Source organism: Lutjanus erythropterus, chromosome 2 (assembly GCF_056507025.1).
Source record: "Lutjanus erythropterus isolate fLutEry1 chromosome 2, fLutEry1.hap2, whole genome shotgun sequence".
Lineage (NCBI taxonomy): Eukaryota > Metazoa > Chordata > Actinopteri > Lutjaniformes > Lutjanidae > Lutjanus > Lutjanus erythropterus.
Window position 1 is genome coordinate 25,008,194 of NC_139318.1, and position 14,577 is coordinate 25,022,770.

At 37.5% G+C, this 14,577-nt stretch overlaps 2 protein-coding genes across 3 annotated transcripts; both read left to right on the forward strand.

Annotated features, from left to right (window-relative positions):
• Positions 1-2,189: 2,189 nt before the first annotated feature.
• Positions 2,190-8,220, forward strand: ssu72 (SSU72 homolog, RNA polymerase II CTD phosphatase). The gene is made up of 5 exons (XM_084734230.1): positions 2,190-2,399; positions 3,512-3,655; positions 6,094-6,233; positions 6,920-7,038; positions 7,325-8,220. Exons 1-5 carry the CDS (start codon positions 2,320-2,322, stop codon positions 7,424-7,426), a joined length of 585 nt encoding a protein of 194 aa, XP_084590356.1. The 5' UTR covers positions 2,190-2,319; the 3' UTR covers positions 7,427-8,220.
• Positions 8,221-9,782: 1,562 nt separating this feature from the next.
• LOC146331674 (THAP domain-containing protein 2-like) lies at positions 9,783-14,053 on the forward strand. 2 transcript variants are annotated; one of them, XM_084744962.1, is made up of 5 exons: positions 9,783-9,902; positions 12,007-12,196; positions 12,320-12,502; positions 12,611-12,815; positions 13,202-14,053. In XM_084744962.1, exons 1-5 carry the CDS (start codon positions 9,823-9,825, stop codon positions 13,204-13,206), a joined length of 663 nt encoding a protein of 220 aa, XP_084601088.1. In that variant the 5' UTR covers positions 9,783-9,822; the 3' UTR covers positions 13,207-14,053. The 2 variants fall into 2 exon arrangements, with proteins under 2 accessions (XP_084601088.1, XP_084601080.1); XM_084744954.1 differs by having other exon boundaries at positions 9,792-10,659.
• The last annotated feature ends 524 nt before the right edge of the window (positions 14,054-14,577 follow it).

The following is a 14,577-nucleotide window of genomic DNA, read 5'->3' on the forward strand; positions in this document are numbered from 1 at the left end:
GGTGATATGCATCTCCTATCATGGTACATCAAACTTAAAAATTGAGTTAAATTCCCTGGATGCATGCGCCTACTTTTATTTGGATGTTGGGATATTGACAGAAATGTCAACATTTGACCGATTAGGCACTCCAAATGCCTGCCAAATCAAAGTAGTTCTTCACATGAATGCCCTAAAATACAAAAATCAAATATTGCCGTAAAGCCTGCTCACTGATTTGCAACATACATGACAGAGCACAATCTCTGACCATCAATAAATTTGTCATCTCAAGGTAAGCATCATCGTATAGCTCAAATAGTTCATCTAGATCAGATGAAACATAAGTCCAGTGGGGAAAGTCTCCACTGTAAAGAACAATATGTTATACTGTAGTACAGGGTACTAGTACATACTCAAGGACAGTGGCTGGTTAATAAACAAACATTCATAATAACATAAATAATTAGATAAAACAAATAAACATCAAAACACCCATAACTATGTCTTTGAAATTCTCTGAAATTCTATAATTTCAAATTAATTTAATGATTAAATTAAAGCTACCACAAGGACCTTATATATTGTGTTGATTTTGGAGGCCCCTGGGGATAAAAGTGGTAGTTTTTCAACCATAATGACCACACAATATAATGCCACAAATAATATTACTAAATAAAAATGTCCCCTAGCATCTTTTTAACTGGCTAATATACGACTCACTGTAACTTTGCCTGGAAAAATGTAAACACAGGCTTGGTTCCTCTGATTTAACGTAGAATCTGACCTCATTGTTTGTTGTAAATTCTTTAGTAATATTTAAAAGAGTTTATACAACAGTAAACATATCCAGAACCTCTTCTATCATGTATCACTGAAATGTTGTAATGATTCATAACCACAAACCACAAATAAATTGGTCCTACCAGAACGAATAGCACATTTAAGCTCTGTGAGTATGAAATATGCATTTATGCAATCAGGATTGTCCTGATGGAAAAACGGTGCCAATTCATTTTCATTATTAATTAGAAAATGGTCAGAGGGCCAGCCGGCACCCCACTGAGGGCCAGATTTGCCCCACAGGCCACAACTTTAGTATCACTGCTGTGGTAATACGCATTTCACAGATGCAATAACATCTGTATCAATGTAATGGAAAGTATACAACCTTATCAACAACATGATAGATATATATCATGTATATATAAGCTATGATAAGGAAAAAATATGCATTTGTTGGTTAAGAACTAATTTATGGATTAGGATACTTTGTGGTTTAAAAATGCTACAGAATCAAATAAGGCATAAAAGTGCACACTATGTCTGCTTTTATCTACACCACTGTAAACATGCTGTCTACTTGTACATATAAGTTTAAGGTTATTTTTTATGTATTTTCTGTATTTTTCACTCAGAAAAAGAAGGAAAGAAATAAATATAGGGGAAAACAGCACAGGGGTATGCAAAAATGTTTAAATAGAGGTATCAGGGAAAACATTTCATTATCCAGGGGCTTATTACTCTTTTGCTGTCAATCATAGTAAATGATTTTAATAGAGAATTTAGTTGCATAACGAAATGTGCAATCTTAGGAAGGGATCTGCAAAACTTCTGTTTGTGGATAAAGATTTAAAGAGTTAATGAAATACTCCAGAGGACCGTCATCTGGAATATCACAGTAACTAACATTATCTCTAAGATTAAAAGAGTAAACCGTGTTAACAGGGTCTCCAGTTCTCTCCAAAGTCTTCAGGATATTTCACAATTAAAAAACAGAGATTGTTTCTAATTTGTGGTCACAGAAGAAACAGAAAATATCAGTGTCAACTTAGCACTAAAACATTTAACAGGGTGTATTTTATGTAAGATTTTAAAATGTACTTTCTTAGCGTTGCTTGAGATGCAGTGGTTGGAGGGTGAAAGCCAAGCGGTTCAAAATTTGAGATCTCCAAAACAACTTGCCTGTAGGAGAAGTTTTATTCTTTCTTTTAAGTCTTTGGCGATGTAGTAAGAAATATGTCCTTCAAGGAAAATCATACTTTTTCTCTACGTGTTTGTTTATTGACGTCACGTTTACGTGGATACATGTTTTGGCACGAGAAGTACGAAGCCCCGCCCTCACATGACATCACCCAAATAAAGCCGTATTCAACCAGAGCTCCGCCATTTTAACTTCCTGCTTCAGTAGAAGACGAGCTACAGCGCACAGTGTTTGTAGTCGAAACGTTTTGTTATTTGGCGTTGTAGGGGTTTTGTCTAATTTGTTTTTTCTCGTAGATTTCGAACCAACCGCCTGTATCAGTTTGCGTGTCGGTTAGTTTCAGCCGAAGAGTAGCAATGCCGGGCCACACGCTGCGCGTAGCGGTTGTGTGCTCGAGCAACCAGAACCGCAGTATGGAAGCGCACAATATCCTCAGGTAAAGACGAGCCGCCGGGACGACAAGAAAAGAAACACGACCATGAACGAAATGGGAGCGAAATGTGTGCGATATCGAGACGTTTTCTGATCCGGTCTCAAAGCCACGCCAACGCGGTGACTGACAGTCCGACCGTTGGGCCTCAGCGCAGTTAACAATGGACCCGCTCCTCCTCATTTTTACATCGAGGCCACGGCGCACTTTAAACCTTTGTTTCTGACTAGGTTTCAGGTTTAACGGCTGCTTTAAGTAAACAGCCACATATTCATTTTTCTTTCTAACAGATTCAGGGCATTAAAATACCTGCCTCAGTTGTTAGATTGTTTTTTTTTTCCTTCTTCACATGTTGACAAGAGCGCCCCCATGTAGGGAATATTCCGGAAGGAAGCAACTGCAGCTGGGTGGTTCACCAGTTCTGATCAGTCACACACCATTTAGAAACTTTGAATATAGATTTATTAGTCTTTAAACCAAAGTTGTGTACCGGTTTGGGATGGTCTGGACATTTCACACTTGGTTTCCTATCCTAGTAGCCGTTCTTTACTCTTTACTGGAAATCAGTGTAGCTCTGCTCAGTCCAGAAGGATTTACAGCCATAACAAAGCCACATAATGACACACTTGTCACCCATGTGGTCAGCTGAAATAAAATAAAACAAAGGTTCACTTCTTTGAGTTAAGTTATTTGTGTAGGTAATCTTGTGGATTGTCTTGCACTTTAGAGATGAGCTGGGAATGGGCCCACCCTCTGAGTGTGCAGTGATTTCTGAATTCACTTTGTTTTGAACTTGTTTATTTTCCCAGTGTCACAATAGACATTTTTTGTAGTTTGAATACCACCAGAAAGTTGAAAAGAAAACTTATTGTTTTTTTTTTTTTCCCAGTATTCAGTTTAATCTGGCTTTAATCTTTTTTGTAGCTGGAAATGAGTTCATCCTGTTTTAGTCTGCAATGATGTATTGCATTTGAGGGCACAGTTTGAAATGTAATATTTATAGGGTACTTGTACGCTCGTGGCATTGAAGTACCCTGATTACTGAATTCAGTATGTAATATATTCTTGTTGCCAGAAATGGTATGTAATTTACTGTCTTGTCCTTCTCGTCTTTGCAGCAAACGTGGATTTGATGTGCGTTCATTTGGGACAGGGACTCATGTGAAGCTACCCGGTCCTGCCCCGGATAAGCCAAATGTGTATGACTTCAAAACAACATATGTACAGATGTACAACGACTTGGTCCGCAAGGACAAGGAACTGTATCCCCTTCTCACTCACTTTTACACACACACATTGTATACTGGAAACCAGATAAGTCCATGTATCTTGTTTAGATCTTAATCTTTGTGGGAGTTGTGGTGGAAGTGTGATGGCACTTGAACGGCACAGCAGATGGGACTGCACTGATGGGTAAATCACAAGCAGGGATTTTAAATGTGTTACTGATATGCTTTATTAAACCTATAAAATACAGGGTGTGAAAAACACCTTGCAATACAACAGCCATGAAACAGTAAGTGCTATTTGGTGAAGACCACACAGCTAAGGTGTTGCTGAGACCATCAGATATAAATCTTTTCTCACTTCAGAAGCTCTAGTTTTTATTGTTGTGCATCTATTTGCAAGGTTCTTCAAGTTACCAGTGTTGTTCCTTGCTAGTGCAGTTTTCCTGTGTTTTCAACACGCATCTTTTCCAGGTATGTTACCATTGATATGTTTGCACTTTGAGTACCACCAGTAAGTTAAGTTTCACTACACGGTCACCGTGGTGAAAAGAATTCAGAGTAACAATGTTATGTTTATGAAATTTTAAAAAAATAATACTGAGATTCATTAACTCATTGTATGTTTTCTCTTCTATAGCAAAGTAATTATACTCAAACTATGAGTGAAGGCAGGTGGGGAGTGATTTAAGAGCGTATAGTATGTTTATGAGGTGCTGGATTGCTTACACAGTATCATGTGTATTATTAATATGCTATCAATATTTATTTTTTAAAATAGTATTATTGTCAATACCAGTGCACTGGTATCGCGATGCACTAGTATTCCTGATAAAAAATATTTGTTTTTTTTTGATATTCAGGTTAATCTGGTTCTCTTGACTTATGTAGTTGTTAATTGCTATAATTGTTAATTCAGTTGCTGGTGCATCAGTAATAAAGACTATAAAACTTGGTAAAGGGGAGCTGCTGTGGCTACAAATAGACAACACTGACCGGGGAAAAAACAAATTTAAACATTAAACATTTAACAAAAAAAAAGGCAAAGACAGGTTGAACATTGAACAAGGGAGAGGATCCTGTATAAAGGACTTTTCTGAGTCAGCTTAAATTTTAATTAAGGTATTGACTGTAGTGCCTCAAACAAGGTTTAAGAAGATAAATTAACCGCAGCCACTTTTATTATTATTCCTCATTAGATTATATGTGTACAGGCCTCCAAGCCGAGATACTCAAAAGCCTTAAACAACATTACAAGTCTGGAAGTTGTTGAAGCCAAATAACTTGAACATGTAAAAACTCTCAGACACTTTGATTTAATGAAAATAAATGTAGGTACTTCTGTCAGTAATGACTGGCTGGTGGTACATTTTGGTCTTCATTGATCTAGTTCAAATAATCATGCCTCCGCTGTTGGCTAGGAGCCTAATGTTTAAGCCTGTCCTATTGGCTGTATGTTTTAAGGTTTATTTCATTCCTGGAATATCGCCATTTTTTTCTTCGGGTAATCGATTTGTTTATTTGAAGAGTGGGCCGAATGTAGGGCTGTTCCTGCACCATGTCTAAGAAAGTCATTGGAGGTATATGCCTCTAAAGTGAAAATCTAGGTTTTAAGTAGACAAGGCTTGTAAGACGGATGTGCTTCACCAAATTTTTACTTACTACAGTATTCTGCTATTGCTAATGATATTACTGTATTGCAGGTGTATTTTTTTCCAGCCCACAGTCGGTTGAGAGGTCAAATCTATATTCCTGCATATCAAAGCTGCTGTGTTACAATGTAATTTAACTTTCCCTGTCCCTTAAATCCCAATGCATTATGAGTAGATTTGCTGTAATCTTGCAACTTTGCACAGATTTTTTTTTTTTTTTTTTTGTAAATATACTCTACTCTTCTAAACGTTTCACTATAGTGGTTGGTCTTTTGTTCTTTATTTCAAAAAGTCTTACATGATGGCCATATAGTGAGAGCATGATATAGACTTCAGCCAAGTTTTAAAAACATGGAGTGTTGGACAGAATTATATCTGTTTTAAGGGTAACAAATGTCGCCCTGCTAGTATCAGAATGGTTCTTTGATAATATTAACATTAAACTTTGTTGAGTAGATTAATCACAGTCAAAAGTTTCACATTTTACTGGTATTACCCTGACATGCCATTCTTCTATTTACTTTTTCCCTAACAGTCAACTCTGAATGTTAGGCTTTTTAGACACCACTAGAGGGCGCCACACTGTAATAATATAAAGACCTGCTGACACTATTCAAGTGTGCCCCCCAGCCCTCGATCCAAACACAGTCTCATTCAGGCAAATGAATGTCCTGTTGTTTCACCCAGGCTTACTGGGTGTTTGCAGACATTTGTCGGTGTCCTGTTGAATGAAACCCTCCCTCTGATAGTGTTAGTGTGTTGTGTTATTGTGTTATTGCATCTCTCGTTCCTGCTGTGTTCCTTGACCTCCTCGCTCCTCAGATACACACAGAATGGCATCCTGCACATGCTGGACCGCAACAAGCGCATCAAAGCAAAGCCAGAGCGCTTTCAGAGCTGCAAGGACAAGTTTGACCTGGTCATCACCTGTGAAGAGAGAGTCTATGACCAAGTGCTGGAGGGTGAGGTGTCACCCTACATGTCTATAATCATTTCAGGGTTATTTGGTAGTTTGTAATTCAGAGTCACCCTGCAAGAACACTGCCTTGATACTTTTTTTGGTACACATAATCACATTTTTACCCTACAGTGATTTGGTTGCAGACCAGAGTTGTTATAGTTTTTGTATTTTTCATTAGTTTCTATGTTATTTTGTTTTCAGTTAAGTTTAGTTTCAGTTGGTTTCCAAAGTGGGTCTCCTCGTTTTTTTTTTGTTTGTTTGTTTTTTTTTTTTTTTAGTTTTTGATTAGAATATGAGGCTATTTGTCGGGACAAGATATAAGAAGTTCAGAATAGGTATTATAATACAAATAAAGATTGTGAAGGAAATTTACTCAGTAGTTTAGACATCCCAGTCTCCATAAACATATGCACTGATGCCTCCTCATGCTTGTGTTTACAAATTTGACCAAATTCACTAGGACTCGACCTAAAGACATTTCCTGTATGTATATTTTTATTTTAGTTTTTTAAGTATACAATATCATTTCAGTTTTCTTCTTTCCCCAAAAACCTAGTATTTGTTTTTATTTGAGAAATATTTTTTCACACCTAGTTTTCTTTAATGATAAAAACCTTGTTACAGACCAAGTTTTTATTCCTACATCTGATTGTGTGGTGCTCTCTTTGTTCTGTTTTTGCACCCCAGATCTTAATTCAAGAGAGCAGGAGACTCTACAGCCTGTTCACGTCATCAATGTAGACATTCAGGATAACCACGAGGAAGCCACGCTGGGCGCCTTCCTTATCTGTGAGCTGTGTCAATGTGTGAGTGTCTCCTACCTTTGTGCCTGATGGCAACACACACTGTCAAGTTATTTTTGACATTGTGGTTTATTAATTAAATATGATTTCTGCAGTAAATTAATATACTTGATAGGAATAAAATGTTTAAGTGTACATAGTCTGCCGTCACAGGTATCCGTAGAAGAGGAGATTCGGTGGTCACCTAGTGAAAACACTACTGATGCTGTAATAGTGTGCTATTGGTTCAAATGAGCTGTGTGTGTGCATGCTGACTATATTTAACGTGCTTTCTCCTCCACCCCTGCAGATCCAGCACACCGAAGACATGGAGAATGAAATCGATGAGCTCCTACAAGAGTTTGAGGAGAAGAGCAACAGGCCTTTTCTTCACACTGTCTGTTTCTACTGATACACAAGAGGAATTTGCAATAAATACAGACCCAGATCACAGGCAATCAAACAATAGCATCTGGAGACACACAGTCATCTACAATACAGTACACACACACACTCTCAGACACACACACACTCAGCTTTGGGTCAGGACCTAACAAATGGCTGCTGACACATCGGTGATGATGGGTTTTTCCTCTATGCAGAGGACGGACTCGCTGCTCTCGCTCTGCCTTTATTTCTCTGGATCAAGGTCAGGCCAAGGTCCTCCCTCCATCCCAGTCAAGCAGTCAAGTGAAATCACTCAGCCATGTCTCCTCAGGGAGAGTCATAGCACCCACACCCAATTCAACAACTCCTTTACAAGTCCTTCTGATTTGTTTCAGTACAGCATATAGATGCTGACCTGACCCCGCCCCCAGATTATAAATAATTGTGGTTAATTTAAGCATATATCGGATTTTTATTCTGATCATGGACAGTGTAAATGTGGAGGAGAATTAACTGAATGCGTGTTTTTGTGCGACCATGTGTTGTAGATTAGGATTTAAGTTAAAGTTGGAGGGCTAGTGATGAATAACCAAAACTAGACCCCTCTGAGGATCTCCTCCAACCTGTTTCCAATATAATGTGTTGATTCATATTTAAACTTGGATATATGCTATTTTTCAGGGCATAGTATTTTTTCTTTTGTAAATGTTAAAGAATTGAAGCATTGTAATTATTTGCAAACTGCGAGCTCAGCTCAGAGTGCCTGATTTTTCTGTATGTACATATGAATCCACTAAAGAAAGAGACGTCTCTAAGAAATATGTCATGGCTCTTTATTTGCTTTCTGATATTTTATGTATGGTGGTGTGGTGTAAGATTGAAAATGGGTATTGTTACACTAAAGTATAAGCATTCAGTATGATCACAATCAAGCCAGTAATAGAGCTGTCAGAAGCACCTACTTATTTTTGAGTGGATTTAGATGTTAGGTAGACCTCTTTTTGGACAAAAGAATGGAGTTTGATTATTTAAAATATTAAGAGGGATAAGACAAAAATATTTTAACGTATCCTCAGACTGGATTTGTTTGGACAGTGATTAATATCTCCATCTTGTGGTTCACTGACAGAAACGCTCTGCAAATTGTTGAGGTGTGCTAAATACAGCTGTAGACCTGGGTTAAGCATAATGACCACAGTGTACATGTAAGTGTAGGGTTATTGGAGCGTCATAATTTTCTAGTCTGTTTCTGTTTCTGTTCATTTATAATAACTGGGCAGACGATGTAATCCATTACTGCCTGGGTGTACCTTAATGTTAATTGATTATCTTTAACGTTTTGGAAAATGTAGTAGATCGTAATAGCAGTATTGTTACAGTATAAGTCATGCAGTCAAAATTTTCCGTAAGTGCAAATGTAATAGATTTAAATATACTTTAAGTACCAAAAATAAAAATACTCTTTTTAAGTAAACATAGTCATAATGTCATAATGCAAAAATCCCAGTTAGAGAATCAAATGTATTAGGTGACTGGATTATAATTGGGGATACATTAATGTGTGTGTGTATGTGTGTTTTGATTTTATTTTATTTTGTTGTGTTTTTATTTTGCCGCTAAATTGTAAAGCACTTTGACCTGTGCTGTGTGCATGAAATGTGCTATATACATAAAGTACATTCATTCAAGCTCATTCATTCATGTTTCAGCTGGTAAAAGTAGAATTGATTCTATTTTATATACAGCTGTGTGGGTTAATCTCTAATAATACATTTCACGCTTTATTATTTGTTTTATTTTTTGTATTAATCATCAGAATATACAGTACAGTAGCCCAGAATGGACAAACCAAACACTGGTGCCTTTTGTGTTTTTACATTATCTGAAAGCCATGGTACCTACATGCTTGGAAAAAGAGGGTTAAGATGAGGGATGTTCAGCTGGTTGCAACCTGCAACCTCATGACTAAACCCTACACACTAAACCTTACAGTAAAAATAAAAAATTAAAAATGATCTGTAGTTAAAATACCAATAGTAGGACCAATCTGGAATAATCTGATCTTTTCAGGAATTAGACTATTCTGTCCTCAAAGAAACAGTGAGGAAGCTATTAGAAAATTTGATTTTATGTAATCAATTACAAATTAAAGTTGGTTACATGCTGCAGCAAACCTTTAACTTTAAGATAAGAAATAATAATTTTTTGACTCAAAAAACACAGCTCTGAAAACCATACATTTGTGTTATTTCTCTAATGGTTTCTTTTAAGTTTTTTTTTTTTCTGTACCGATGACTTCTTTGTATGTCATTTGTATTGTCAATAAAGATTATTTTAAAAGGGGGGGGGGACGGGGGGCGCGTGTCTACCGCCGCCATATTGCAGCGTGCTTGTGCTCAGTTCAATCAGTAATGCTAGAAAATGCCAGAATATTGTGCTGCTGTTGGATGTTTCAATCAAAGAGGTCCCAAGACCAAGGGACGGGGAATAACATTTCATAAGTGAGTTTTTACGGTTACGAATGTGTTGAATTTGATTCACCACAATACGTTTTCCGTATTTTAAGTGCACTTGAAGTGAATCCACGGTAGATGACGGTTCGGTTCGTGAGATGCGTCTCTGCCGCCGCCATCTTGTGGTGGGTTTCTGTCCCTGTCAAATAGTAGTAGGAAATTCCAGACTCACGGAGTTATTTTACAACATTTTGCTTTTACCAGCGTGTTAACGTGGATACATCACAAAAGGTCATCCTTATTCTTAGGTAACGTAACCTTAAAGAGTTAGTGGGGATATTTGAAAGAGGAGTTATGTGAGGTTCTTATCTATAATCAGTGTATTACAGGACTTCTTCAGGAGATGGCCGTTGGCACGACCCCAGTTTGGAGAAGCAGCAGGAGTAAGAAGATACTGATGTAGTGCTGTAGACAGGACCAGAGGCAAAACATTTTAACCACCTAAAAAAATCTATATCAGTTTAAGTGTATGCTGAATTTAGAATGTTTTCACCACTTAACCTCGCTATCAACAGACTTCTCTGATGGTAAACTGCCATCATATAAGCTGTTATATCACTTTTTCAGTAACAGCAGTAACATGGACATTTTAAAGGGTTAGTACCATAGACATATATACGTAGAGGTCGCCGCCATATTGGATGTGGCAAGAGCGAACGGAGAAGATGCCTCATTCATGTGCTGCATGGAATTGTACCAACCGGTTTACAACCCAAACCAGATCTCATGGGATTACCTTCCACAGGTAAGACTGAAAAAATGCTTTTGATTGTATTTGGCCATACATATCATAATTTTACGAGCAGAATTTGCTGACTTTGCTGACATCAATGCCCCCCCGTACAGATAGATGTGTGTATATATGTTGACCAATCACTGAATATCAAAATGATTTATCAAAATCAGTTAAATGTAAATGTTCATGCTCTTTATTCAGAAAACCCACCTCTCACATCTATGTTTCATGATCTGGTTATTATAAACACAGATGTGTTTCATCACAGTAACAGTGTTTACATACATTGGTAGCTGTAAAAACTCATTAAAAACATTAGAAAAATACATACATTGGTTTGGTGCTTACCTATGTCCTAAACATATAAGGAGTAAACATTTATAATCATCACATTAAAAGTTACATACGTTGTTTTTGATGCCTATTTGTTTCCCAAATATATTAAGTGTGTGTGTGAATGGGTGAATAAAAGGCATTAACTTAAATCACTTTCTAGAAAGGCACTTTATGAAGTCCGGTCCATTTCCTTGCATTAGTTTATGGGGCAGATCTGCCACATCCAATATGGCGGACACGCTGACGTATCGCAGCAACGGGCCAACCCGCTTAATGAGGCGTCTACGTTTATATGTCTATGGTTAGTACTGATTCCCAGAAGTCCACGTTAACAAAAACAAACTATCTAATTGAGGCAGCAGTGAACCACCAATGCACATTTTGCAAGGTAAAATCACTGATTTTACCAAGGGAGTGTGGTGGCTTTGCAGAGAACGATATCTGGCTTATATGACGACCGTTGCCTGTATTAAAAGGCTGTCTGATTGCAATGTGACACTGAAAATATTCTAAATATAGTGTACTCTCAAACTGATTTTTTTTTTAAGTGGCTAAAGTACATTATACTGTTGACCCTATGTACAGCAGTACATGGCTTAGTTCCCGTGTTGGTACTCCTTAATGCTTCTTCAAATTTGGGGCAAGCCGACGTCATCTACTGACTATGGATAAGTACCTCACACAACCCCACTTCAAAAAATCTGGACTAGCCTTTTAACGTTATGTTATCTTAAAACAAGTATAACTTATTGTGATATGTCAAAGTCAACATGTTCGTAACAGTAAAATATTGTAAAATATATTCCCTTTACCTTTACATCCAAAAGTAGCAGAAAACTTGTCACAATCTGAACTCTCATCTATGTATGGTTTTAGTGTATGTGACTGTCCTGGAGCTTCATTAGACTAATGTATGTCAGCATAAGAAAATAAAAGACGTTTTTATTACTGTAAGTTCATATATCAGTAAGATACTGATATTGATATTTATCAATCAGCTATGTCGCTGTATGTGTTTAGGTTCCCAAAGGATAAAGACAGAAGAAAGGCGTGGGTCACCGCACTGAGGAGAAAGAAGTTTGAGCCAAGTAGACACTCAGTCGTCTGCAGCTGTCATTTCAAGTCAGAGGACTTTGACATGACTGGACAGACAACTCGTCTAAAGGAAGGAGTGACCCCATCAATATTCGTATTTTCTCTTTACCGCAAAGTTAGTCCCATTGATAAATTGTCTCTACAATTTATTAACCATCTTAATCTGTCACAGATGCTCACTGAACATAATAATATAAATAAATTGTACTGGAATTGTATATATTCACTTCATTTCCAGGTGCCTAATCCCAGGACAAGCAGGACGTCACAGAAGGCTGCTGCTCCTGCTCCTCCTCCTGCTGCTGCTCCCGCTACTCCTTCTGGTCCTGCTGCTCCTTCTGCTCCTGCAACTCCTGCTGTTCCTGCTGCAGAGAGTTGCCACAGAGTTCACATTGGGCTGTCAGGGAACCTTGAGGAGTCGGTAAGTGAAACAATTCTTTTAAACACCAATGCCAGATGCTGGGCTTATATTATAGTGTAATTTATAAAGTTAGGACACTAATTTAAAGTTAAAATCAATATTTTTCAGGATCATCAGTATGCCCTCGACCCAGTTAAAGCAAAACAAAAGTTAATTCAGGCTCAGAAGAGGATCGAGGAATTGCAACGGGACTTAAGAAATGCCAAGGACCGGGAAAGACGCCATAAGAAGATAGTGAAATCCCTGCTGAGGGATTTAAAACAAAAAAATCTGCTAACAAAGGAACTGCAGAAGGAGATAGACTTATACAATGGTGGGTTGAATTTCACTGCTTCTTCCTTTAATAGTTTAAGCATTTGTAACAGTTATAATTTTGTGGTAGTTTAAATTTAAATTACACGTCTTATCACACAGTTTTAGAATGCAGTCTCACCACTGTTAGGAAATATTTACTGAAACACAGTAGTTGATGAAGTTTGTACTGAAATTATCTTCAAAATATTAATTCATAACTGAACAGAATTCGCCTTTCTACTCATTCTAATTAAAGTATCGTTTCATTTGCTCAGAAATGTATTTTTGAGCTTCCCTGAGTCTGGACAGGAGGGGGCGTAGTGGCCAAAAACTTCCTTCAACCATAGATCACATATTAAATAGGATTTCAGCCTATTTTAACCAACTTTTTTCTTCTTCTTCCAGCTTAAATCTTCAAGCAGCACCATGACTTGCAAGGACTTGGTTCATTTTCATGGACTTAAAGATGAAAAATTCCTGAGAGCAACAACGATGATACCAATCTCACATCCTTGCACTCTTCCAAAGTAAATACCATATGTAAGAATGTGTTGTGGTGTTTGTCAGAGGCTTTCGAAGTGGGAGGCGGGTCTCCCCGGTGGAGCTGCGAACAGTTTCAGGGTTGGCTGTGAAGAAACATGACATTAGTTTTCAAGAGGACTTAATAAATGCCTTTGGACAGACCTTTTCTATGTTTCGGTATAGTCTGAAGTTATGTAAAACAGCAATATTAGGCTATTTTTGGGTCAGTTGGCGAATGTCTAAGGAGTCAAATATCATAATCTCATAGACATCCAAGAATTGAGTGAACTGAGCAAGTTAACTAAGGCGAGGCACCTTTGCTCAAGCTCTGTCTGAGGGAGGCCCAGAGACTTTGAAAAACCCTGATCTACATTATCTGTTGTTTTACCTGAAGCAGGTGTTTGCAGACTGTAGATTCCTAGTCCAGATTAAACATTTCACTTTTAGAACAACAGCCATAACCATCAGGAGGCAGCTTCAGGATTAACTACACACTCGAACAGTGACAGGCTTCATGGATCCTGGAGACTGCGTTGATGAGGTCAATGCAGAAAGCGAAGCCCTTGTGTTTATGATTGTTCAGACTGTAAGGCAATTGAAAGAGGCTCATTTCCTACTTGTTTATTCAGATATTTGACACCAGACACACAAACAGCTTTGCTATATCAGGCCATAGAACAGGCCTATTCAACTGGAAAAATCCAGCCCTTTAATGACCTCAGTCTGGTCCTTTGGTCATTTATAAATACCAAAAAAGCACATCGTTGTGATTTTATTTAAATAGCCTGCTAACATTCTAAGTTTATGGGTGTCTATATTGTTTAGTAGAAGATCATTATATTCGCAGGCTGATGAGCCCATCCATTGGTTTTCTGTCTGAACTCAGGTTATTTAAGCAGAAAGAATTTAGTCAAACTGAATGAAAAACTGAATGTTAAATGCAACATTGCGTTTATGAAAACAAGCCACTTCTAATCTAGGATTAACGTGAGGCATTGTGCTCATTTTGCTGCAGTTTTGTAAATGTTTTACAACTGTAAAAAAAATAAAGTTGAACGTTTTTTTTATAAAGTTGCATTGCTTTACACATTAAAATGTCCAACTTTACAGGTCAGACACGGGGAATGTAAACTTCCAGACCCCTTGCACTTTATCTTTTTCAAGTCTGGCCCTTGTGAAAGAGTAATTGAAGAGGCATTAAATGAGTGATGTATTTCGTACTGTGTGTACTGAATGATTGAAATTTACCGTCAACACTG